The sequence below is a fragment of the Natator depressus genome, chromosome 3, assembly GCF_965152275.1.
Source record: "Natator depressus isolate rNatDep1 chromosome 3, rNatDep2.hap1, whole genome shotgun sequence".
Taxonomy (NCBI): Eukaryota; Metazoa; Chordata; order Testudines; family Cheloniidae; genus Natator; species Natator depressus.
In genome coordinates this window covers 43,768,929-43,796,581 of record NC_134236.1, presented here as the reverse complement: position 1 = coordinate 43,796,581, position 27,653 = coordinate 43,768,929, and the positions used below count along the sequence as shown (strand labels likewise).

The 27,653-nt window shown below is 39.8% G+C and overlaps 1 protein-coding gene across 1 annotated transcript in view; it reads left to right on the top strand.

The window, feature by feature from the left end:
• The window catches only part of CSMD1 (CUB and Sushi multiple domains 1), a 1,960,312-nt gene that overhangs the window by 1,712,777 nt on the left and 219,882 nt on the right, over positions 1-27,653 (top strand). The window contains exons 39-41 of the mRNA XM_074947791.1: positions 1,802-1,871; positions 2,366-2,482; positions 12,008-12,217. Coding sequence (XP_074803892.1) covers positions 1,802-1,871; positions 2,366-2,482; positions 12,008-12,217 — 397 coding nt within the window. The remainder of the gene's footprint in view (positions 1-1,801; positions 1,872-2,365; positions 2,483-12,007; positions 12,218-27,653) is intronic.

The window sequence follows — 27,653 nt, the reverse complement described above, 5'->3', positions numbered from 1 at the left end:
GCTAGATTGAAGAGCCTATTTTTAAAGAGTTGTTCCCCATATAGATACTTATAGACTGTGATCAAGTCAACCCTTAACCTTGTTTTTATTAAGCTAAATAGATTGAGCTCTTGAGTCTATCCCTACAAGTCATGTTTTCTAATCCAGTAGTCATTATCTTGGCTCTTCTCTGAACTTTCTTAAATTTATCAACTTCCTTCTTGAATTGTGGGCTCCAGAACTAGACACAGTATTCCAGCAGTGCTCTCACCACTGCCAAATGCAGAGGTAAACTAATTAACCTCTCTACACCTACTCAAAATTCCCCTCTTTATGATCCCAGGTTTGCAATAGCTCTTTTGGCCACAGTGTCACACTGGGAGCTCACATTTAGCTGATTGTCCACCACAGCTCCCAAATCTTTTTCAGAGTCACTGGTTCCCAGGATAAAATCCCTCATCTTGTAAGAATGGTTTACATTCTGTGTTCTTAAATGTATACCTTTATAAAGTTATTTAGGTGCCTAAAGATGAAGATAGGTACTTAGTGGGACTTTACAAATGCATCTAAGCAGGATAGGTGCCTAAATTCAACTGAAGTGAATGGGATTGAGGTGCTTTTGTAAATCCTTTTAGCACCTATCTGCAACTTTAGAAACCTAAATACCTTTGAAAATCTGGCTCCTAGGCCCTGATTCAGAAAAGTACTAAAACATCAACATTAATGGGATTTAACTTTATGCTCACCTTTAAGCACATGCATAAGTGTTATTCTCAATATGGACAGGATTACTCATATGCTTGAAGTAAAGCAAGTATTGAAGTGGTTTTCTCACTTATTGATTCAGAAGTTTCATGATTCTGTGATTTCCTGGTTTACTGCTGAGAACCGTGGTATTGCAATGTAGTACTTGAGGCATCCCAACCACTGATGAGGTTCATTTATCTGGAATCAAAGATTTTCTTTTTAAATATTTTTGATCATTCTTTGAAAATGATTATGAAAACTTGGAAAAACAACTTAAGTGTGAGCATAAATGCTCTGAGTCACTGCAGGAAAATAATTCTGGTGAAAATAAATAGCTTTCATTCTAAGTGGTTTACCACCTTAATTTCTCACTTCTTTGCATTTTAGTGTAAATTAACAATGTTAAATATATTATTGGTAGGACTGCTGTTTCATGAAAACATATTGGTTTTGATTAAATGTATGTTAAGATCTCCTGTCCAGGATATATGAGAGAGATACCCATATCACAGCTGACAGCACATGATGGACATTCTAGTACATTTATGCTGCAATAGGTGTAGACCGAGTACATTTTACACCTGCATGGAGCAGTGGAGAGACCACTGCAAAATCTCAATCTCCTTCTCTGCTCCACGAATACCAAAATAACATGCTCCCCTTTGTTCAGGACAAACCATTAACTCATAATATAGTGCTATGTGGGAAATTAGGACAACAGAAATAACTTATCTTAATCATGTTGAACATTTTCTATTTCAAATTGAGGCACCTCTGATCATAATTTTTTTTTTTTTAGAATGTGAATCAAGAACTATTTCCCATTTTTAAAAAGAATTCTAATTATTGCTGAAGGCTTTTTTCCCACCTTAATTAGAAAACATTAGTGGAGAAAAATTGTCAAACTTTTATTATCAGCACCTCAGTGTTTCCCTTTTAAAATCATTACATTCAATCACCAATGGGGAGGTGCACACACACACACGACAGTTACAATCATTGTACTACAAAAGTCCCCATAATGAATGTGTGCATTTTGATTTAGGGTTTTTTTTGGGTTTTTTTCCCCAAACAGGGCCGTTCTCATATTTCTTGTATGCCTGGAACAGTTCGCCGTTGGAACTATCCATCTCCCCTCTGCATTGGTATGAATGCATATTTTATAAGTATGTTGTTATGACTAACACAGGCATAAGATACTATTGGCTTTGGAAAGAGACATGCAGTGACATGTTTACTCCCCTCTGTGAATGATATGCCTCCTTCATTTCTTTAGCTCTTCACAATTTAGTGAGAACTTCTTTCTCATTTTCCACATCTGTTCTTAAAATATATTCCTTTTCTGGATACCTACTCAGAGTATGATTTTAAATTTCTTTATCAGATCAGCAAAAGCTGTTCTTGATGTTAAAAGATATTTGTAAGATAAATGTGGGAGCTATAAGGGGACCAACATAAAGGCTGCCTCCTCCCCTTTCTTACACTATATGACTTTTTTGTTTATACTGTATATTGGATCTTTGGAATCACGTTCTGTTTAAAGAGGGTGTGGGGGAGATAGTTGTTGGGTAATGTAGTTCAAAGTTTTAGTATTAATTATTATTAAAACAGAAACTGACTTTAATTTTCTGCTTAATAGCTAGGTGTGGTGGAACACTGACAAATATGGGTGGAGTGATCCTGAGCCCAGGTTTTCCTGGAAATTACCCTAGTAACTTAGATTGCACATGGAAGATCTTATTGCCTATTGGATACGGTAAGTAAACATACATTAATGTGGACACAGCAGTGAAATGAGGACAGACACATGTATGAATTTTAAGCAGCAGGCCAAAACTTTTATTAAAACTTAAATACCAGGAAGGGTGCTACCCACCCATCATCCATATTCTCCTATATCAGACATTTCATTGGTTCCAGTGCGGTGATTACAGGGCTCAACCATATAACCCATATCTTGGGGTAGGCGCCCGTGAGCTTCCTGTGAGTCCTAGCTGTGACAGATTTCTGTTACCAATCTCCCTGAGGCATCAGGTGATCAGGCTGAGGCCGCAGGATCATTTGGGGAGGATATGACAGAACACACCAAGTGTCTACATTTTAAAGCTTTATTGATAAAATAATTAAAAAAAAACAGTGGAGAGTGCTGGGGAGGGGGTTCCCCACATCACTCAGAAGAAGGAAGAAAGTGTTAGTGCTCCAAGCCCTAACCCACTTTCATACTCACACACGCACTACGCAAGCCTGGGTGTAATGTAAGAAGAAGAGGAGGGGAGGGGTGGACAAGAGTTCTTGTCCTGTGCACGGGTCGTCCAGGGTCCGCTGCCAATCTCCAATTTGCTTCAGCTCTCAGGATGGTTTTAAACCTTAGGCGTCTCAGTCCGGGACTTCTGTCCCCCCAACCCCCTGTGCTCTTTGTACCGGTGCGAGCCGGCCTTTCATGGCTTCTTCGGTTTTCCCAAAACATTCTGGCTTTAGGGACGCTACATCAGTTGTTTCCCCCCTCGTCGGCCTTCACTGGCTTGCTCGTTTTTGCAGCCGCTGCAGATTTATGCAGTTGAATCTTCTTTTCTCGTGTCTGGTCAGAGTTGGAATCCATCCCTCCCCACCCCCCATCTTTCTTGGCAGGCCGCCGAGCGTCAGTTGTGTGCTCTGGCCTTGAGCTGGAGCCAGCGTCTTATCTTTGGACCGAGCTAGCCGAAGTGTTGAGTTAACTCGTTCTCTGCTCTCTCCCTCCTTCCCCCTTTGGCCTCTCACAGCCTGCAAAGAAATCTTCCATTCCCCATTCACACTTTTGACCCTCCCCAAAATGCTTTGTGATGCTTGCAACAGCATTAGCAACATGCAGTGCTGATCTGCCTTTCCAGGGAACCCCCTGAGGGGGGGACGTAGGGGTGTGACACTACCACCACCACCATCCCCACTGCAAGGAGGACAGAGGCTGAAGCAGTGTGAGGACCTTGGCCTATGAGGGCCACAAAGTCTGACCTCAGCCCGCAAGGGCCACAAGGTCTCACCCTATCCTATGAGCCCAAGGCTCACCACCAAATCCCTGGGAGCCATTCATTTTATCCTTTTAACCGCACTGGAAACTGTCTGCAAGTTGTGACAAATTAACAACTCAACCAAGTACCTCAGTTAAGTAACAACCACTTTCATACATATACTGTGGCTTGAGGGTGCTACATGGAAGGCAGAAGACTTCCTGGTTCTCTGTCAATTGGCTCATAGGAGAAAAAATTCCTTCCTGACCCCCAAAGAGGTGAACAGCTAGACCCACAGCATCTGTCAGGCTGGATTCCTAGTTCAGCGTGGGGCTGCTGGAAGGGAGCCAAAGAGACTCCTCATGTCCCCTGCTTCAGGTTAAATCCTGGGAGCTATCAAATGCTGGCCAATCAGTACCTCTCCCCAACAACTGGTCAGTGGGTGCTAGAGACTCCAAGGTTGGGGAGCAGCTAACTGGTGTTCATCAGCAAGTGTCTCCCTCCTTGCTGCTGAGGATGTCCTCTTTCACTGCAAGGCTCCTCATGTTCCCCCACCTGTTGAGGCAGATGTGTGGTATTTTGGAAAGAAACAATTTCAACTCTTCAGCAGATTTCAGATTTATATGCAAGTAATCTGACTTCCAAAATAAATGATGGTTTGTCAAGTTGGAATTTCTTATATCCCTTACAAAACTGTGCAACAACACTGCAAATAATTATACACTGTCTTTTCAATTGAAAATGGTTTCAATTTATATTAAATCATTGACCACAGCAAATGTTAACTTAGAATGGTATTATCTGTAAATTCAGTCTTTCTCAGAAGCTGGATTCAAAGCAATTTAAATCTGCTGCATGGTGATACATCAAATTAATTACAAAATGTAGCTTCTAATTCAATTAGAGGTCTTTTATTTAAAATGCCCTTTCCCAATCTACCAACATAACTTCTTCATTTTTTTATGTTTATGAATAATGTTGCATAAGTTGCATGAATGTAGTGGACAGTAAGGCTGAAGTTCTGGCATCACATATTAGGTTGAAAAAGTCCTAAGCAATTGAAATCAAATTCCTCAAATAGCAACCACAGACTTGTTTACAGCCTTCTTGGGTTCACTAGTGTATTACAGATGTTGTTTTAGTGTCTGCCTCATTGAATAAATAATAACTAGGTTGGGGTGATGATCATGTATAATAAATGATTTATAACAGCACATATAAAATATATCCCATATCATGATTAGAAATAAAAGGGAGATGAGGTTTCATGCTCTGAAACATGATGCCACGTAGTGAAAATTCAACACCAGTGCTAATTTAAAAAAAAAAAAAAACACTATTAAATTCACCATACCCTTGTATAGAAATTCATGTATGTTCTGATCTTTCAGTTTGCCTTCATAACATGGTTTTATGTAACAATATATACTATTTACAGCAGATATATTATGCTAAACTAATTAGTTAGGTTAATCAATTTCACTATTACATATCCTACTATCATTCTGAGCTCTAATGAATTTTGTTAAAAGTTTATCCACATAAAACAAAAATAGTGGCTGATCCTGGGCTGGTATTAATGGTCATATCTCTATTGACTTCAGAGGAGCGGTGCAGTTTGCACTAGCTGAGGACCTGCCCCTCGCTTTGTATGCTTTTTTAAAACTTTCTTTTTGTTGGGATAACAGTGTAAAGACTATTTTCTTTTGCATCATTTACATAGCGGTTTGTAAAGTCGTTCTTAACCATTCAGTTCTTAAACCCTTGAGAAAAATGTTCATATATTATCTGGTAAATTTTTAATCAGAATCTTTATATCATGCTCCACTGTACTAGGCACTTTACAAATATACAGAAAATCATAGACTCTTGTCCAAAGGAGTTTACAATTTACAAGACAGGAATGTCTCCAATGGCCTGCCAATCCTGCAAACACTTTAACATAAGTAGTCTTACAGACATACAAAAACTGATTTGTAAGTCAAGCATCTTCTGAAAAATGAAGTGTTTCAGAAGCAAATATATTATATTCTTCAATATAGGAAGAAAGCTTTTTATATCAGGGACTCAAGCAATATTGAAAGAAAGCCAGTTGGAAAAAATACTTCAACAAAAATATTTATAATTCAATCAAAATATGTTAGTCTCTTTAGTTTCTAAGCCTTTCCCTGAAGATTTATATCACTTTATAGAATGCTATATTATCAAATTTGTATTAGTTTAATTTCTAAGATTATCAATAAAGGATATTACTAGAGTGTAGGAATGAATCCTCCAGTGAAATGATTTCAAATGGCAACTCATAACCTCAGGAACCCCAGCCATCTTGTGTCAATGGCCCCAATGATTACCAATATATGTGCTCCTCTACTCTACTTTATCTTCTGTAACTTTTACTGAGAAGTTTCAACTGTCTCCCTATTACAGCATCTACTTCATATGACATTGTTCTCTTAAATTATACAGTTCAAGTAGGATCACATTAGTAAGTCTTGGAAATTGCAAAGACTACTACTGAAGTCTACAGGCTTAGAAAAATAAATTAATAAAATTGAATATCCAGCTGGGGTTCACTTTTTAAAAAAAATTAAACAGGGAAATAATTATTTTCTGGCTTCTGGCTCACCATGTTCCATTTCTAGAATAATCTTATCTCTAACTTTCTTTTAAAATTGGACCGTATATTGTAAATGGTGAGCAAATATACAGTAGTAGGAAAGGAGATTGTAAGAGCTATAATGCTGTTTGGTAAAATGAGTCAGAACTGCTCAATATTCTTGTAGATTGTTGTTAGCAATACTTATTAGTTTGTTTTCCCAAAGTAAAGGTGTACACATAATTTGTAATATCAGTAGAAATAATCTAATAGAAAGCTTTCTCACCTTGCAAATCTTTGATGTATTCTGTCAGTACTTTTCACTGATTTGGTTAATATTCAGCGATGAAACACAGTATATTATGGTCTTGCAGTAGTGAGACCATAGTTAAGATTGCATCAGATTTTCTGCTTTATGGAGTCTGTACCATGGTCTCTCAGCTTTTTACAGAACTGTTTTTTGTAAACATGCCATGAGGAATTTGAACCAAATTTCAGCCACTAATTAATGTGTGTGTGGAATGAGCTCCAAAGTGTATTTTGAAAGTTAGTTTTTTGTAGAAAACCTGGGAAAAGCCTGATTTCCGCCCCCCTGGGCTAGATTTGCAAAAGGACCTAGATGCCTAATTGACACTCTAGGTTCTTAAATGCCACAATCAGGCCCCACTGGGATTCACAAAACAGCCCCCAAACACTAGTTGCTTCGTACCTAAATTTTTATTGTAAAGGTTCCCTAGGCACCTACATTTCTGCCTCTGAGCAAACACACTGCAGCCCCATGCCAAATATCCAGATATCTAAACACTGCAGCCATTCATGAACAGGGGGAAGATAGGCATTCCTTCTTCTAACTTGTCCATAACTGATCCAGTAAACATGCTCAGACCTCTCCTCTCGATAGGACTCCAATAAGTGAGCTTACAAAGAACAGCCAGGGCAATAGGGGGACCTCTCTCATAACTTTAAATCCAGTGGTTATGGTAATCACCTGGGACATGGGAGACCTCCAGTTCAAATCCCCTCCCCCCACAAACACATACCTGAAGGTTAGAAGGGTTTGAACTAGGATGTGCCATCTCTTATTTGAGTGTCGTAACCACTGGGCAATGGCATATTCTGATGTGGGGTTCCCTCAGTCTCTGCTGTTGAAGCTGTTCCACTTTAGATAAATAATGAAAGAGATATTGGGTGAGAGAGAAAGCAAATATGAGAATGATTCTTTAGCATGGTGGTTACAGCACTTATCTAGGAGGTAGGAGATCCAGTCTCCCTGCTTCAGTGACTTTTTTTTTTTTTATTTATTATCCACAGTGGAACAGTCTCAACAAAGAGCCCCACATCAGAATAGCCCAAGCCCAGTGGTTAGGGCACTCACCTGTGAGTAGCAGATCCCTGTGAGTGGCAGAACTGCGGCCACTGGGAGCTGCCAGAGGCCGTGCCTGAGGATGGTCAAAGTCAGCAAAATGTCTCGCGGCCCACACTCAGATTAACCTGATGGGCCACATGTGGCCTCTAGCCCACAGGTTGCCCGCCACTGAAATAGCCTATAGTGCATGTAGTGGGGTAGTTACCCACTCCTGAAATAAGAGGAGTGAGAACAGTTGGGGGAAGCTGACTGAGTAGCTGACCACAGGTGTGGCCAGCTCAATCAGGGCCCAGCTGGCCCTAATAAGAGCATTGGAGGCCAGGAGCTATGGACTCTCTCTCTAGCTGTGGAGGGAGAGAAGGACGTAGCTGCCCGGAAGCAGGCTACTGGGTGCAGAGCAGTACTGGGGAAAGGCAATAGGAGCTGGGGCGCTCCAGCCTGGTAACTCCCCAGGCTGAGGCCTTGGGTAGGGTTAAAGGAGGTACTGGGGCTACAGAGGTGCAGCTCAGAGATAGGCAGAGGCAGCTGGTCCAACCCCCTTGCTGATGATGAGTGGCCATTACAGAATGCAGTTTGCCCCAGTGAGAGGGGGGTAGATGACGACTGGCAGTAACCACTGAGGTAAGATGGGCATAGAGGGTTGGAGATTCCCCTGGGAGGGGAGACCCAGAGCATGGGGGTACTGCTGGGGCAGAACCCTGAGCTAAAGGGCACCAGGATCCAGGAGGGACATGGGGACCAGTGGCAGGTGAGATGCCGGCCAGTAGGAGGCACTCCATATGATGGAGAGCTAATTCCCAAGACAACCAGCAGGAGGCATCGCAGCAGTGAGTCTATGATCTATTACAGTGCACATTTGCTGTCCCCTACAGCTGCCTGATCAATAACATTTTGACATCAGAGATAAAATCAACCACTCATCATTCACTTCCTCCAGTTCATTTGCATACTTGGGGAGAGTCATTTTTGCCTTGGTTGTCATGGCAATGGCAACTTTTAGTAACTGATTTACTTCAGATTGCCCTAACATTAGTAAAAAGAAGGTTCACAGGAGGAACTGCAGTGAGAGGAGACTGAGTTTGCATAAGTTCCTGCTGTGCTCCTTTGGGTTTATACTGTGGTTTTTTTCAGTGTTTATTTTCAAATGGGAAATGTTTCTTTCCTCAAAAAATCTTACATGAAAATAAGATATAAAAGGAGGTGTAATTTATATATGTATTGTTTATCTGCTTCTTAAAGATTGGGGGTTATAAGTTTCTGAGTATTGATCTTTAAAAAAAAAACTGGAAAATATAGACCTTGGTCCTTATTCAGTTTTCTGTAGAAGTTGCAGTAAAATGATTTGTTTCAATACAGTTTAATGTTATTACTTTCAATATATTGGTCAACATGCCACTGAGTGGTAAAATATGGAGCTTCACAAAGGGCAATAAAATATACAACAAATGTACAAGTTCTTTATTATTTAAATAGCACATATATAAAAAGATGTTCTTTCTTTAAAAAATTAAATTCATAAACAAAAACTATAATTTAACTATAGTTAAGGTTGTGCTCATCAGTAAACCTTAAAATTAAGAAATACAAAGTTCAGGATTAAGCACTTTCAAATTAGAAAATGGCAGACTGAACACTGGCCATGCAATCTTATGCGTTATATTACAGTCTTTAATTTGTAAGTATGAAAGGGGTTCAATTTTATGAATTTGCTGAAGTGCCAGTTAGATTTTAAAGCTGAAATTTTACTAGCCAGTTGTTTATAAGTATTGTAGCCTATATTGGAATGGAATCTAATAGGATAACCCCTTTGTATTGAGTCCAGGGAGCATTAGCTTACTAACTTTTAATGCTAGGTTCTCTTCAGGTCAATATTATCACAGGATGCAGATAATTGGAAACAATGCAATTAATGTCTCATTAGTTTTCATGAAGTTTAAACACCAACTACACTCTTATGTATTTAACAATTACTTTGATCTATACGAATACAGAAGTGAATTGACATGGGGTTTCGGCATGAGCTGGCACCTGTCCACCAGTGTCACATTTTTATTTCAAAATATTATTTTTAAAGTTAAATTAGTACAATATGCATTTTGGAATTCAATAATTTAAAATAAAATCACAGGATTTGTCCCCCACTTCCCCAAGTCTTTGTAAAAATAATTCACACACAGTTTTAGATATCTTTTGCCAAGTGAATCTTAGGGACATTTTCACAGATAAATTATATTGTAAGACCCTGACAAAAAGGTACTATAACTGACGTTCTAACTATGGTAGAGTAAACTACTATTATACTATTGTGAGCTCTTAATTCAGAAAGTGGTGGATTTCCTTTATTACAAGAATAAATACTTCAGGTGTATAAATATGTGTGTAAAGATTATTTTAAAATTCTGATCAAGACTATAAAAAGTTATTCTGGGGGATTGTTATATGGTCTAAATGGGTAAATATTAGTGTCATGGACAAGGATTCCACCACGTGGCTCCCTTTGACATTTAGGGCCTGATCCAACTCCTACTGAAATAAATACTCTCTCAATGACTTTAGTTCTCAGAATTGGATTCATTTTAATTCCTTTTGCATTGCTCTGATATTTATGCCAGCCCTGTAAAGGAATAAAACCCCAGTCCTTCACTGAGCTAAGTGCAAGTAGAGGGGCCTACGCAAAGCTCAGTGCAAGATTGAGATCCAAGTGTGTCCCAAAATGTGATGCTTTATTCATTTGTTATACAGATTGACAGTATTTTCCTGTAACAATTAGACAATGTTGAAAATCCAACAAGATAAATTTAAATTAGGGCTGTCAAACGATTAAAAAAATAATCACAATTAATTGTGAGATTAAAAAATAGTAGTGATTAATCACAGTTTTAATCACACTGTTAAACAATAATAGAATACCAGTTTAAATTCAGCATGGAAGCATGTACTCTGGAATGCTGGTTGAAGCATAGGAATGTAGAGCATATCTGGCAAGTAAATACCTTACAATGCTGGCTACAACAGTGCCATGTAAATGCCTGTTCCCACTTTCAGGTGACAATGTAAATAAGAAGCAGGCAGCATTATCTCCTGTAAATGTAAACAAATATTTTTGTCTTAGCGATTGGCTGAACAAGAAGTAGGACTGGGTGGACTTGTAGCCTCTAAAGTTTTACATTCTTTTGTTTTTGAAAGTAGTATTTAAAAAAATAATTCTGCATTTAAACTTGTACTTTCACAATAAAGAGATTGCACTACAGTACTTGTATGAGGTGAATTGAAAAACACTATTTATTTTGTTTCTTTTTTATTATAGTGCAAATATTTATAATCAAAAATAATAATATGAAGCGAGCACTGTACACTTTGTGTTCTGTGTTAAAACTGAAATCAATATATTTGAAAATGTAGAAAAACATCCAAAATATTTATAATAAATTTAAATTGTTATTTTATTATTAACAGTGCAATTAAAACTGCAATTAATCATGACTCTTTAACCCAAAACAAATTAACTAGATTTTTAATCACTTAACTGCAATTAATTGACCACCATATACAAAACTATAAAGTTTTATAGGCTATGAGTCATGATGATTATTGGTGGGTTTATATTTCTGAAAGAAAATAAGCACAGTTTGGGATTTTGAGTACTAAAAGTACCGTATCTCCAAATTGGGGGGGACATTCCCATGGAGTTTGGAGCAGGAAGTGGTGCAATTTTAGTTAACTTTTGATAGTAATTTCATTTCTTTAGCTATCAGTCTCATCTTGTATAATTTTATGGCAGTAATGGTTTCACACAGAAAACTGTTTGCATTGACATGTCAAACTGACAATCATAAATAGCATGATTAAACTCCAGAGTTCAGATGTGAGTAATATATACAATGTGTCTTCAGATCTGAATTGACATATCTGAATAGTCTCTAATTCAGAAATATGTATTCTTCTGTCCTAAAAAGTTTGTCATTTCAGATAGATAATTTCTAATGACTTAAACCATCTAATCTCTCTGTCTCTCAAAAAGCGTTGATGCTTCGATTTAGTCATGTAAATACATATTTAGTCACCTAAATAAGAGTGGCCTGATTTTCAGAGGAGTTGTACCTCTTGTAGCCCTCACTGAAGATAGCACCCTCTGAAACCAGGCTACTTTTGTTTAGATGCCTAAATGTGGAATTAAGTGCCTAAATTTAGGTACCTAATTTTGAAAACATCGGTCGCAGTATAATCTGTACAGCACTGATTTGTTGATTATGTCAGTTTCTGTATTTTTTTACTGTAGCATGAAAAAAACGTATTATGAACATTGTTTATAATTCTGATTACTTTCCCATACAGGTGCACATATTCAATTTCTGAATTTCTCTACTGAAGCTAATCATGACTTTCTTGAAATTCAGAATGGGCCTTACCACACCAATTCTATGATAGGCCAGTTTAGCGGAACGGAACTCCCACCATCTTTGCTAAGTACAACTCATGAAACACTCATCCATTTTTATAGCGATCACTCAGAGAATCGACAAGGATTTAAGCTTGCATACCAAGGTAAGTAATAATTAAACCAATGAACCGTATAGAGAATAAGAGGCATGCTAACTTACTTATTATGGAATGACCTCAAAATATTTTTCTTTTGCTTTTTTAAAAATAATTATGATAATGTATAGCTGTTATAGAGTGTTTTTCATGCATAGACCTCAAGTTATTTTACAAAGGAAGTTATGTATCAGTATCCCCGCTTTACAGATGGGGAAACTGAGGAAGGAGTAAAGTGACTTGGCCAAAGTTACTGATAGAGCTTACAGTAGAACCCAGGTCTCTCGAGTCCCTTTCTTGTGGTTTATCTACTGGATTATGTTGCTTCCTTTTATTGCTCTGCTGGCCAAATTTAGAAGTTCTCATTATTAGGTTTGTACTCATTTCAATAGGAGTTTTACCTGAATAAGACTAATCAAAACTGAATAAGAACTTATGGATTTAGTCATAATTGTTTAGAAAGTATGTGTGTATATATTATAAAATAGAAATATTTATAACATGTTGAATTTTGCAATCTAAACTCCTGTGAAAAGAAACAGAAACTCAGAATGCCAAGAAATGTAACTAAAACAAATACATTCAGATTTGTTCAAGCACATCCAAGATCCTACAAAGATTTATGCATGTGCTTAACTTTAAGTACTGTGAGTAGTCCTACTGACTTCGGTGCACCTCTTCAAAGTGCATACAATAAAGTATATGTATAAATCTTTGCTGGATCAAGGCCTAGACTTTGTATAATGTTTAAGTTAATGAAATAGAGCATATGAACTGTTTAATGTTTCATCTATCTTCCTTTTTGTTTGCTTTCTTCTCATCTCTCAATTTTTTTTGTTTAATATAAATAACATTACTAATTAGTGCACATATCTATAACTTTAACGTGATACTGTGAGCCTTAATCACTGTTGCAGGGCCAAGGGCAGAACAATGAGAGAGAACGGCTGACTGTAGGCCTGGGTTTGAACAGAAAGCACCCTCTGGTTAGGATTTTATTGTGGGACTTCTGGTTTAATTGAAATCTGATACTAGTTTTAAAAACGTCTCTTTTTGTTATGCATGTGGCCTGGCCTAGTAGTCAGAGCAGGAGTCAGGTCTAATGGGAGGAGCATGTGTCCAGGTTGGGGGATGAAGCCAAGGGATAGGACCTGAGTCAACTGTCAATTACTAGCGCCAGGGGTCAAGCCAGAGTCAGAACCAGGAATCAAAGCTGAGGGCCAGAGCTGAGGTCAGATACCAAATGCCAGAGCCAAGAGTCAAGCCATAATCAGGGTCAGAAGTTGGAGGCTGGGGTCAGAGCCAGGACTGGTAACTGATGGTCAAAAGGAAGGCAAATGGGCAGGAACTGGAGGAGAGGGAAGGGTCAAGCACAGAGCAGGATCATCATGGGAACAGGAGCAAAGGCAGGGGTGAAGCAGGAGCCAGGAGTGGAGCAGGGTTCAGGAACGGGGTTGGGTGCAGGAGGCAGGCACAAGCAGAGTCCAGTGCAGCCACAACAGGAAATCACCATTTTGCTCAGACAAACTCCTTGTGCCTCCTTCTGACATAAGTAGTATGGTTGAACCAATCAGTGGAGCTGTGTGATCCTTGGAAAAGGGCTCCCGTGGGTGGTACCTTGGTTGAAGCTATAGTCCTATTAGCTTCTTGGCCCACCAGGTTTTAGCAGAACTTGGGTAGAGGACAGGACGCAGCAGTTATCTGGGGACTCTCAGGTCTGATTTCAAGACACACAACATCACACTCATGTTCTTTCCAGGCAGTTTTAGAAGCAGTAAACTAAAAAATTCTATAACATAAACACAGTACGAGCCCATACAGGGTAGCTCCTGAGTTTTCTCCAAAGCTCTCTGTCCTAGCTTCTGGCTAGAATAATCCCAGTGTCTCTCTCCCTACAGATTGTAACAAATTTTCCTTTAACTGTATTGAGTCCAAATAAGTTCAGTTATGCTTCAGACCTCAAACTTCAAGCCATTATCTGGCTCTTTGATACCTTCTGCTAGACACACCATTGTGACTAGAATGGCAAACTTTTGGCATCCCCTCCAAAGGAGCGAATAAACTAATTTGTTTTATGATTTTTTCTCTGTGGTGTCTTTGGGGAGATAGGGCATGTGGGCTTGGTTTGGTTTGGGGTTTCTTGTAGTGTTGGAGTGGCTTTCTCTCTTTCATGTCCCTAATGGAAAATGTGGTTTTCTTTTGTCTTTGTTGGCATTTAAACAAACCATCATCTGCCTATCCTGTTGCTCCTGTTCGGAGTTCTGGCAGAATACAAGGAAGACTGTTAGTGAGATTTCTTAACAAACATTGTAATATCGTAATACTGCACAACATGTTGCCAGTTGTACCTGGTAAAGTTGAATCTCAAAATTCCACATACCATATAATTCACACAACAAAATTGTTGGGTCATTTTATCAACTGCACTGTGATTTATTAGTAGGGTGCTGCAGTGAGAGCTCATATCTACAGAAAATTCTGGTTTTTTAATTGGGAATGGTAATTAATAAAGAGGACAGATCACTGATTCAGAGAGATCAAGGTTGCTTGGTAAACTGGGTGAAAGCAAACAGTATGTGTTTTAACAGTGCTAAATGTAAATGTGTACATCCAGGAACAAAGACTGTACATTTTGCTTTCGCTGTTGGGGACTCCATCCTGTAACTGAAAAATATTTGGGGTCATCATGAGTAATCAGCTGAACACGCTATGGCCAAAAAGAGCTATTGAGATCCTAGGATGCATAAATAGGAGAATCTCAAGTAAGAGTAGAGAAGTTATTTCACTTCTCTATTTTGCACTGGTGCTAACACTGCTGGAGTACTGTGTCCAGTTCTGGTGCCCACAATTCAAAGAGGATGTTGATCAATTGAAAAGGGTTCAGAGAATAGCCACAAAAATGATTCAAGGAGGAGAAAGCATGCCTTATAGTGATAGACTCAAGAAGCTCAATTGATTTAGCTTAACAAAGAGAAGGTTCATGGATGACTCGATTACAGTCTATAAGTACCTGCATGGGGAACAACTCTTTAAAAATGGACTCTTCAGTGTAGCAGAGAAAGGTATAACATGATCCAATGGCTGGAACTTGAAGATAGCAAAATTCTGACAGGAAATGAGGTGTACATTTTTAATGGTGAAACAATTTACCAAGGGATGTAGTGTATTCTCAATCACTGACAATTTTAAAATCAAGATTGGATGTTTTTCTAAAAGATATGCTCTAGGAATTATTTCGTGCAAGTTCTATGGCCTGTGCTATACAAGAGGTCAGACTAGTTCATCACAATGGTTCCTTCTGGTCTTAAAAGCTATGAATCTATGACTCTGTGATGTAAAGTAGAATCATGCCTGAGACAAGAAATTGTGAGCGCCACTCCTGTTTTGACTCACCTTAACTACTGGAGAGAGTAGGAGAGAGTTAGTCCTAAAATTAATTAAGAAACATATTAGAAAACATTAAAAATCTGACAAGATATAGGTCCTATAAGAAGGATTTTTTTAAAGCAGTCAAAGGAGCAAGATAGTTCCTAGTGATTATATGTTCTTTGTGAAGATGATCTCAGTGGTCTGTCAAAGGAAATCTTGCTTCTATGCACTAGAGATTTTTGTGAAGTAACACTTTGTAAATGACTACATGAAGAATCTAGAAAAAAATGAGATGGTCCACTGAAGTAGTAATAATTCAGTAAAAATTGGCTTACTGTAGCATTAAGGCTAATAGGTGATTAAACTAGAGAATTGAGGCTCAGGAACAAAGTTTAGTTAAATTAGCTGGGATTTGGATATTTAAATGTAACAACTAAAAAGTAAAATTTGGAATTATTTTCTTCTCAAAATTTACAGCTATTTTTAGACGTGAACTTATATATTTCCACTGATATGAAAAAAAGAAGGAAACCACAGCAACTTTCCTAACAAAGACTATTTATTTAGATACCCTGCCATTCAACCATTCTTACTGTTATAAATAGCATGTAAAATGTGGAATGACTAATTCCTGAATAAAGAACAGGAGTACTTGTGGCACCTTAGAGACTAACACATTTATTTGAGCATAAGCTTTCATGAGCTACAGCCCATTTCACCAGATGCATGCAGTGGAAAATACAGTAGGATGATTTTATATACACAGAGAACATGAAACAATGGGTGTTACCATACACACTGTAAGGAGAGTAATCAGTTAAGGTAAGCTATTACCAGCAGGAGAGAAAAAAACCTTTTGTAGTGATAATCAAGATGGGCCATTTCCAGCAGTTGACAAGAACGTGTGAGGAACAGTAGGGGGCAAAAATAAACATGGGGAAATAGTTTTAGTTTGTGTAATGACACATCCACTGAATGCTATACTTGTGAAACATGGTATGTTGGCCTGTCAAAAATTCTCTGGTCAATTGCTAATTCAGACAGGAAAACAAGACAATGTATTCAGTTAGGAACTGACAGAACAAAAATTGAATTGGCTTCTAAAGTATTTGTAATTTATTTACAATAAAGTCAGAAAAGAACAACCATAGTTACTCTTGAAAATGTTCTGTGAATACAATTTTTAATACAAAAAAAATCTTTCTGATGTGTGAAAGCTGTTTGTGCTGTGAAACATTGTTTCCTGTGGGTGGCAAGTGATATGAAGAAAGGTTTAAGTGGCTGACTTTGTGAGGCCCTTACACTCAACTTGATGGCATTTCTTTGTATAGCTGTTTGGATGTAACAGGGAGTCAGTCACAACATTTCAGGGAATGTTCAAAGCATCAGTAGGAAAACCCTACTTATGTGGCTGAAAATGGGGAAAACTGGAGGGGAGAAATGGGTGACGTTCTGAGCCCCTGGCATCTGGGTAGCATTTCTGTAATTTACTAGTGATCAGAGAACCAGCTGATGGCAGACAATAACACACTCCTGCATAACAATACTCCTTATTTTAGCTCTGCCCAGCCTCTAAGTAGAATTTAAATATATTGGACATACTATTTCCTTAGAAGTTTTTAAGGTCAGGCTTGACAAAGCCCTGGCTGGGATGATTTAGTTGGGGATTGGTCCTGCTTTGAGCAGGGGGGTTGGACTAGATGACCTCCTGAGGTCCCTTCCAACCCTGATATTCTATGATTCTATGAAAGAGAGAGAAAAGAAAGGAGAGTAGAAATGGTGGGTGGAATGGGAATGAGGAAGGGGGAATGCACACACAGCTCCTGGCATGGGAGGGAGAATGGGGTTCTTGGTATAGAGGAGCCTGGTCGGGGAGTGGTCACACAGAGCTTCTAGCTTCGAAGGAAAGGAAGGGGTCACACAGAATCTTTTGTAGGGTAAGAATGGGTGACCCTGTTATGGGGTAGAAGTTGAGACAGGGGAGGGAAAGTGTGCATAAAGGGGCATGGAGGAGCTCACAGAGGCCCTGGCATGGAAAGAGAATAGGGAACCCGAGCTTGAGGTATGGAGGGTATACAGAGCTCCTGGGATGCAGGGGGAGAAACCTAGGCAACCTTAACTATTGCTGTCAGTTCGGCTCATAATTAAAGAGAACTGAGCTGAGATTTTTTTTATTCCATTTCACCAATTCACAGAATTATCTTTCCATGAACTGTAGGAAAATTGAGTTGTTAGTGGTATATGATACAGATAATATCAATAGAATTATATACATTGTCTCTAGATAAATCTCTAGCTTAATATTTTTGTCAAAGGAGTGATAATAATAATAATTAATAATAATAAATAAAATCCCTTAAATATTCAGACTGTCATGGAAAAGGAGATATTTCAACTATGTTGTGTTTTACAGATGGTAAAATACAGATAGTCACTACCTGAATGTGATAAAAAAAAATTAGGACCTATAATTACAGCACACTTTTTTTGCTTAAGCTGCAGAATTTAATTATGTATTACAGCCACACTTTTTGCTTAACCTGCAGAATTTAATTGTGTATTACATTATCTCAAAATGGAATGATCAACTAATAAATGCCAAGAATAAATAGTAACATTAGCCTTTTCAGAACTCTGTTTGAAAATAACTTGGTGTACTTACTATTGTATTTTCATCAGCTATGTTCCTAAAACAGCAATGCAACATAGAGGTCAACATTAAGGAGAAATAACGTTTTATGTGTATTAATAGAAACATATGATTTTAAAACATATAGTTGGGGGAATCAAATAACAGGAACAAACAAATAAAATACTAGGACCTCCTCCACCTAGAAATATACTACCCATCAGGAGAGGTATTTCCAGTAGAGATAAGGAGATGTTAGTACCGTTATACAAGGCACTGGTGAGACCTCATCTGGAATACTGTGTGCAGTTCTGGTCTCCCATGTTTCAGAAGGATGAATTCAAACTGGAACAGGTACAGAGAAGGGCTACTAGGATGATCCGAGGAATGGAAAACCTGTCTTAGGAAAGGAGACTCAAGGAGCTAGGCTTGTTTAGCCTAACTAAAAGAAGGCTGAGAGGAGATATGATTGCTATCTATAAATATATCAGAGGGATAAATACCACGGAGGCAGAAGAATTATTTAAACTCAGTACCAATGTGGACACAAGAACAAATGGATATAAACTGGCTACCAGGAAATTTAGACTAGAAATTAGACGAAGGTTTCTAACCATCAGAGGAGTGAAGTTCTGGAACAGCCTTCCAAAGGAAGCAGTGGGGGCAAAAGACATATCTGGCTTCAAGATTAAGCTTGATAAGTTTATGGAGGGGATGATATGATGGGATAGACTAATTTTGGCAATTAATTGATCTTCAACTATTAATGGTAGATATACCCAATGGCCTGTGATGGGATGTTAGATGGGATGGGATCTGAGTTACTACAGAGAATTCTTTCCTGGGTGTCTGGCTGGTGAGTCTTGCCTACATGCTCAGGGTTTAGGTGATAGCCATATTTGAGGTCAGGAAGGAATTTTCCTCCAGGGCAGATTGGCAGAGGCTCTGGGGGGGTTTTGCCTTCCTCTGCAGCATGGGGCACGGGGCAGTTGCTGGAGGATTCTCTGTATCTTGAAGTCTCTAAACCACAATTTGAGGACTTCAATAGCTCAGACATAGGTTAGGGTTTTGTTACAGGAGTGAGTGGGTGAGATTCTGTGGCCTTCGTTGTGCAGGATGTCAGACTAGACAATCATAATGGTCCCTTCTGACCTTAAAGTCTATGATTAACACAACAGTTCTCATTCAGGCAAATATGTGAGGCCAGATGGGGGGGGGGGGGCAAATAGAGATGGATGTAATCAGACAGTTTCTATACCAAAGATACGATGTAAAGCTTTTAATGCATAGCAAATATTGTATCTTTTCTTTTTTTAAGAAACAGCATACAGAAATAACACCAGTAATAATCACCATGCCCCCTCCCACACCTTGCTTCTGTTTGGGGGGAGTAATGCCCCCCTGCACACCTCCCTAACTATGCCTACGCATGGTACCTCTCAGGGATGAGTGGCCCTTTAAGAACGGATCATCTCCTTTTCTATGACTCTTTATCATGATCTTTGGAGTGGAGATGGGGATAGCGCTTTCCCTAATCTCAAGAGCCCTTCGTCTTGGGAGAGGGAGCAAATCTTCTCTCCCATACAGGATCTCACAGGATGTCCTTTTAAAGTCAGAGTCCTTCCCAGTCAGCTGTCTTGAAGTATCCTGTGGATCAGGGACTGAGGGAGTTCTGCATCCTGGACACTTATTAAGAGAGTGGGGGTCCTGACTGCTTGCTGGACATTAACCAAATAATAAGGCCTAGTCCAGGGTTAAATACTTGTAAAGAAAAAAATATATTAATATTGATTGTCTGATTCCTTAGGAAAACAAATTCACGCTATTTCATACAGTTTGGAAGGTGAAATTAAAGGCAAGAAACCTGACTGTTTCTGATGCAAGGGGTTACAGCATGTTTTGCAAAAGTCTTTTGTGAGGACAGCACATGTGTGGTCTGGTTGTCACATAGGAGATATGAGGGGGTTGAGCATGGTTGGTATAGATGGAATCCTCCGAGAATTTAGCTGCCAGTCTGCAACAAACTTCTACTGAACATGTGAAAGCTAAGATTTTTCAGGGGCTTATACTGTGGCCAAATGTGGGTGAACTTTTACACGGCTAGTACAATGCACATGCCTAACATCAGAGCAATTCCTTTGCTAAATTTCAAGTCCCTGCTGTAACGCATAGGGATATTGCAACTTTTCAGTGTAATGCTTAGGGCATAATATGAGCACAAAAAAATATTTTTCCCTAACTTCATTCTTGGAAATGGCCGAACTATTTATACCAAAAAAAAAAAAAAAAAAAAAGGCCTGAGGAACACACTTGGCATGGAAGCTCTCATACTGAATGTTTAAAGTTTGGAAACCTTATAAGCAACTGAAAACAGCCATCCTATAATTAAAGTGGCCTAACACTTTCCGTTATAGGTGATGTCCTCAGCTCCATTGTGTGAATGGTTTTCACCTCAAGACACTGTAATACTGATTTATAAGTCAAGAATTGGATTGCTGAGCACCAATATGCGATTTATAAATTATATGCCTAATTAATAAATCATGAAACTGTATGAATTATGTGGCTCATTTTTGTCATACTAGTGACTTTTAAGTTAAATTGTAGATCTGATTTATAAACCATGTCATTGATTTATAAGTCTTTACAGAGGTCAGAAACGTTATTGGTTGATATGGCTGCCGTAATACAGTATCACTGGCAGAAAGTTATATAAATTAAAAATATGACCTTTCTGACAGAATGAAATGAAATTGATATACCCTTACAAAAAGGACAAGAAAGACAGGCAAATGAAGAGTCTATGACAATAAAGGCATTTACCAACTAATTGGAATGTCCGTGAGAATATGTACTGTATATTAAAGAGGTGGCTGCAAGGGCAATTAGCATATTTATTTAAATTGAGGAATTTCAGATACTCTTAACTCACAAATGTACTCTTGATTACATTTGGCCATGCAATAAAAGCTCTTGGGGTAAGAGAAAAATGTCCTCCCTCTTCCTGAATGAAAGACAGTGCCATTTCCAACTACAGAAATGCAAAAAGGGAGAGGGGGAAGATTGGGGAGGGGAGATTTATGAATTTAGATGCCTTTTCATAATAATACAATTTAAGAAGAGTTTGTTTTTTAAAGTATTCAAGCAAAACCCCACTACCGTAGTATTAAGGATCCTGAGGTCTGAATAGTTGCTGGAGGGTAAGCCACAATCTAGAGGTGGAGAAGAGAGTGTCAGGGATCTAAAGAGAGACAAGGTGGGTGAGGTAATTTCTTTTATTGGGCCAACTTCTGTTAGTGAGAGAGACAAACTTTGGGTTTACACAGAGCTTTTTTCAGGTCTGGGAAAGTCCTTTTATGTGGTATAAAGAAGCCAAAGATGGGGTGGGGATCTCATCTTGTTACTCCTGGGGATCAAAAGTGCTGCAGGAGACAGCCACAGAAGATGTACCTAGTGTATGCTCCCTCTTTCTCAAACACACTCATCTACATACATAATATCGTTTGACCACACTGAAAATGATGGGCTCTATCTAGCAGAAAATAACAATGGGCATTCTAAGTTCCAGAAACCATGAAAGATTCAAAATTGCTCAAATCTCCCTTTATCTCTGGAAAGATTTGCAGAGGTGCCTTAAAGGAAAAGAACTGATGGAAACGTATTGTTTTACTTACAGCTCATGATTCCTCACCTAAGAACACTCACCTAAGAACCTCAATCTAGATTCTGTGCTGGGCCTCACTATATTCCCCAGAGACCTTGCAAAAGGGAAAGAACGTCTTCCTGTGTTTTAGCTACTAAACTGGGAAGCAGGAGGGCTGGGTTCTATTCCTAACTGTCCAATTGCCTTCCCGGGTGATGTTGGGCAAGACTTAAACACATGCTTAAATCACTTGCTTGATTAGTTGGTGTCAGTATTAACTACAGTAAGTTAAACATGTATATGTCATAAAGTCCTCCAGAGAATGACTAGCTTTGGGGGGGAAAAACATTCAAGAATGGGTACTTCACCTTTGTTATTGTATTTTTAACAGTTTAAGCTTTATGGCAAGTGTTAATATAAAATATGCTTGGATAATCACTCTTTGAACTTATATTTTGACAGCAATATTATCTAATTGTAAATTGGATATTTTGTGAAAGGGCAGGGCATTCTGAATCTCTGTAATCAAAGACAGGAAGGTATTATTACCTTAACCAGAATATATAGATGTTGTGGGTCTGACTGATCCTATGTTCCATTTTAGCAAAATTGTTATCCTTTTCCCCACATAGAACTATTTCTTAACATACAAATATGGTGAAGAAACATCATCTATAATATAAAAAATATGATTTGAAATATATCTTTGTATCGCAATTGCAATGTATGAAACCTGTCTCTGCATATATTAACTACATTAGATTTTATTAATTAATTAAATTTGTTTAATTGGCTAATGTTTTTGTAGTGCTTTGAAGATATAAACCCCTATATTAAATATTAGATATCATTAATGATATTTTTTATAAAGAGGTATATCTAAAAGGAGCTTCTCTACTGGTGCTCTTGGTAAATTCATTATACATTCTTTTCTAAAGGATTTTACCATTATATGGAATCATAGAAACATGGAATTGTAGGACTGGAAGGGAACTCAAGAGGTCTTCAAGTCCTGCCCCTTGCACTCAGGACAGGACTAAGTATTATCTAGACCATCCCTGACAGGTGTTTGTCTAACTTGCTGTTAAAAATCTCCAGTGATGGAGATTTCACAACTTCTCTAGACAGTTTATTCCACAGCTTAATTACATTGACAGTTAGGAAGTTTTTCCCAATGTCCAACCTAAACTGCCATTGCTGCAATTTAAGCTCATTGCTTCTTGCCCTATCTGCAGAGGTTAATGAGAAATATTTTCCCCCTCCTTCTTGTAAAAAATTTTCTGTACTTGAAAACTGTTACCATGTCCTCCTTCAGTCTTCTCTTCTCCAGACTAAACAAACTCTCAGTTTTTTCACCCTTCCTTCAGAGGTCACATTTTCTAGACCTTTAATTGATTTTGTTGCTTTTCTCTGGACTTTCTCCAATTTGTCCACATCTTTTCTGAAATGTGGCTCCCAAAAGTGGACACAATACTCCAGTTGAGGCCTAATCAGAGTGGAGTAGAGCAGAAGAATTACTTCTTGTGTCTTACTTACGACACTCCTGCTAATGCATCCCAGAATGCTGTTTGCTTTTCTTTTGCAACAATGTTACACCATTCACTCATATTTAGGTTTTGATCCACTATAACCCCCAGATCCCTTTCTGCAGTAGTCCTTCCTAGGCAGTCATTTCCCATTTTGTATGTCTGCAACTGATTGTTCCTTCCTAAGTGGAGAAAGTTGCATTTGTCTTTATTGAATTTCCTCCTATTTACTTCAGATAATTTCTCCAGATCATTTTGAACTTTAATCCTACCCTCCAAAGTACTTGCAACCCCTCCCACATCCACAAACTTTATAAGTGTACTTTCTCTGTCATTATCTAAATCATTAATAAAGATATTGTACAGAACGGGACTCAGAACTGATCGTTGCGGGACCCCACTCATTATGCTCTTCCATCATGACTGTGAACCAGTGATAACCACTCTCTAGGAATGGTTTTCCAACCAGTTATGCACCCACCCTACAGAAGCTCCATCTAGGTTGCATTTCCCTACTTTGTTTATGAGAAGGTTATGTGAGACAGTATCAAAAGTATTATTAAAGTGAAGAAATACCGCATCTACTGCTTTCCCCCACTCCCAGCTCCAAGGCTTGTTACCCTGTTAAAGAAAGCTATTAGATACCTGAGTTAAGATGACTGGTCTGTAATTCCCCAGGTTGTCCTTATTCCCCTTCTTGTAGATTGGCACTATATTTGCCCTTTTCCAGTCCTCTGGAATCTCTCCCGTCTTCCATGACTCTTTGAAGATAATCGCTAATGGCTCAGATCTCTCCTCAGACAGCTCCTTGAGTATTCTAGGATGTATTTCCTCGGGCCCTGGTGACTTACATAGTTTGATAATTTAAAAACAGTATCTCTTTTGCTGTCTGGAATGTGAAAATCTCACATTTTTGATGAACATGTGACTACAATGATTACAATGTAGATAATTGCATTAAAGTGTAAACAATTGTTGCCATTAAGTGTTTGCTGCTCTAATAGGTCCAGTCACAATAAAACATAATTGGTGCAGATAACATGAAAAAGTTGCCACTCAAACAAATATAAACCACCACAGTTTATTGCATTGGTGCTGCAATGACAAGGTCTCTTATTGGATGACATAGAGAGCGTTATAGGAATCTGCAAATTTGCGTCAAATTACATACTGTGAAAGCCTCCATCAGGTGTGTTAACATACTCCATCGTTTAAAAAAAAAAAGCACTTCAAAATGTGGACGTCTTGCTGTGAGTGAGGTACTGTATAGCTGGGCATCCAGATAAATGTCATTGGCAATCCAGAGTGTTGTTACTTTTTTCCCCAATCAAACGTTTGTGTTTCTCACAAGAGAAAAAGTTAAAAACTGCTTGTCCTGATTATCTAAGAGCCCCCTTTATAAACGACGGTAGTTACTTCTGTTATTATAACAGTGGGAATTAAGTGTTGAACTGAAAACATGTTCAGACAGAATATTATGGGCCTTTTGTTATGTTCACACTTTGTAGTATTATAGTGGGCCAGATTTTCATTTGATACTTACTTTAAATTGATACTTTAAACCTCAAGCTATGTTGAATTGGTGAAGCTCTGTTCTGGAGCTATATTGATTTAAACCAGTGAAAAATCTGGGCCATTAGGCCTTATTAGACAGTTTGGCCTAGATCCTCAAGGGTATTTAGACGCATAACTAGGTTTGCCAGGCGTCTGGTGTTTGACCCTGGCGGCTATGGTCACCGCTGCTAACTGGGCCATTAAAAGACTAGTTGGAGGTGCAGAAAGGCTAAAGCAGGGTCCCCGGCTGCCCTGGCTCCATGCAGCACCTGGAAGTGGCAGGCATGGCTCTGTGGCTCCTAGGTGCAGGGGCAATTAGTGAAGTTCGGTGCGCTGCCGAGTGCTGACTCCGCAGCTCCCATTGGCCAGGAACCGCAGCCAATGGGACCTGAAGGGGTGGTGCCTGGCTGCCCCTGCGCCTAGGAGCCGGACATGCCAGCCACTTCCAGGAGCAAGGTGGAGCCAGGGCAGGCAGGGTGCCTGCCTTAGCCCTGCTGTGCCACCGGGTGGGAGCAGCCTGAGGTAAGCACCATCTGGCTGGAGCCTGCACCCCGAATCCCCTCCTGGCACCACAGCCCTGAGCCCCCTCCCGGAGCCCACACCCTTTCCTGCACCCCAATCCCAGCCCTGAGTCCCTTCCTGCACCCAAAATCTCTCTTGGAGCCTGCATCCTGCACCCCCTCTTGCACCCCAACCCCAGCCCTGAGTCCCCTCCCACACACAAACTCCCTCCGGGAGCCTACACACCCTCCAGCACCCCTGTCCCAGCCCGGAGCCCCCTCTTGCATCCCAAATCCCTCATCCCCCTCCCTCACCTCAACCCCTGGCCCCATCCCTGCCCTAGCTCCCACACTCCGAACCCCTCAACCCCAGCCCAGGTTCCTCTCCTGCATCCCAAACCCCTCATCCCTGGCCCCAACCCCCTGTCCCAGCCCAAAGCCTGAACTCCTCATTTCTGGCCCCATCCCAGACCCTACACCTCAACCCGCTGCCCCAGTCCAGTACAAATGAGTGATGGTGGGGGAGAGCAAGTGATGGAGGGAGGGGGGTGGAGTGGATATGGGATGGGGCCTCGGAGAAGGGGTGGGACCTAGGGGCAAGGGTGTTCATTTTTTTGCAATTAGAGCATTGGCAACCCTACACATAACTCCTATTGAAATCAAACAAATCATAGAATCATAGAATATCAGGGTTGGAAGGGACCTCTGGAGGTCATCTAGTCCAACCCTCTGCTCAAAGCAGGACCAATCCCCAACTAAATCATCCCAGCCAGGGCTTTGTCAAGTCTGATCTTAAAAACCTCAAAGGAAGGAGATTCCACCACCTCCCCAGGTAACACATTCCAGTGCTTCACCACCCTCCTAGTGAAAAAGGTTTTCCTAATATCCAACATAAAACTCCCCCACTGCAACTTGAGACCATTACTCCTTGTTCTGTCATCTGCTGCCACTGAGAACAGCCTAGATCCATCCTCTTTGGAACCCCCTTTCAGGTAGTTGAACAAAGCTATCAAATCCCCCCTCATTCTTCTCTTCCACAGACTAAACAATCCCAGTTCCCTCAGCCTCTCCTCATAAGTCATGTGTTCCAGTCCCCAATCATTTTTGTTGCCCTCCGCTGTACGCTTTCCAATTTTTTCACATCGTTCTTGTAGCGTGGGGCCCAAAACTGGACACAGTACTCCAGATGAAGCCTCACCAATGTCGAATAGAGGGGAACGATCACGTCCCTCGATCTGCTGGCAATGCCCCTACTTATACAGCCCAAAATGCCAATGGCCTTCTTGGCAACAAGGGCACACTGCTGACTCATATCTAGCTTCTCGTCCACTGTAACCCATAGGTCCTTTTCTGCAGAACTGCTGCCTAGCCATTCGGTCCCTAGTCTGTAGCTGTGCATGAGATTCTTCCGCCCTAAGTCTAGGGCTCTGCACTTGTCCTTGTTGAACCTCATCAGATTTCTTTTGGCCCAATCCTCTAATTTGTCTAGGTCCCTCTGAATCCTATCCCGACCATCCAGCGTATCTACCTCTCCTTCCAGTTTAGTGTCCTCTGCAAACTTGCTGAGGGTGCAATCCATGCCATCCTCCAGATCATTAATGAAGACATTGAACAAAACCGGCCCAAGGACCGACCCTTGGGGCACTCCACTTGATACCGGCTGCCAATTAGTCATGGAGCCATTGATCACTACCCGTTGAGCCCGACGATCTAGCCAGCTTTCTATCCACATTATAGTCCATTTATGTAGCCCATATTTCTTTAACTTGCTGGCAAGAATACTGTGGGAGACCGTGTCAAAAGCTTTGCTAAAGTCAAGGAATAACATGTCCACTGCTTTCCCCTCATCCACAGACCCAGTTATCTTGTCATAGAAGGAAATTAGATAGTCAGGCATGACTTGTTCTTGATGAATCCATGCTGACTGTTCCTGATCACTTTCCTCTCCTCTAAGTGCTTCAGAATTGATTCCTTGAGGACCTGCTCCATGATTTTTCCAGGGACTGAGGTGAGGCTGACTGGCCTGTAGTTCCCCGGATTCCTCCTCCTTCCCTTTTTTAAAGATGGGCACTACATTAGCCTTTTTCCAGTCATCCAGGACCTCCACCGATTGCCATGAGTTTTCAAAGAAAATGGCCAATGGCTCCACAATCACATCTGCCAACTCCTTTAGCACTCTCGGATGCAGCGCATCTAGCCTTGGACTTGTGCTTGTCCAGCTTTT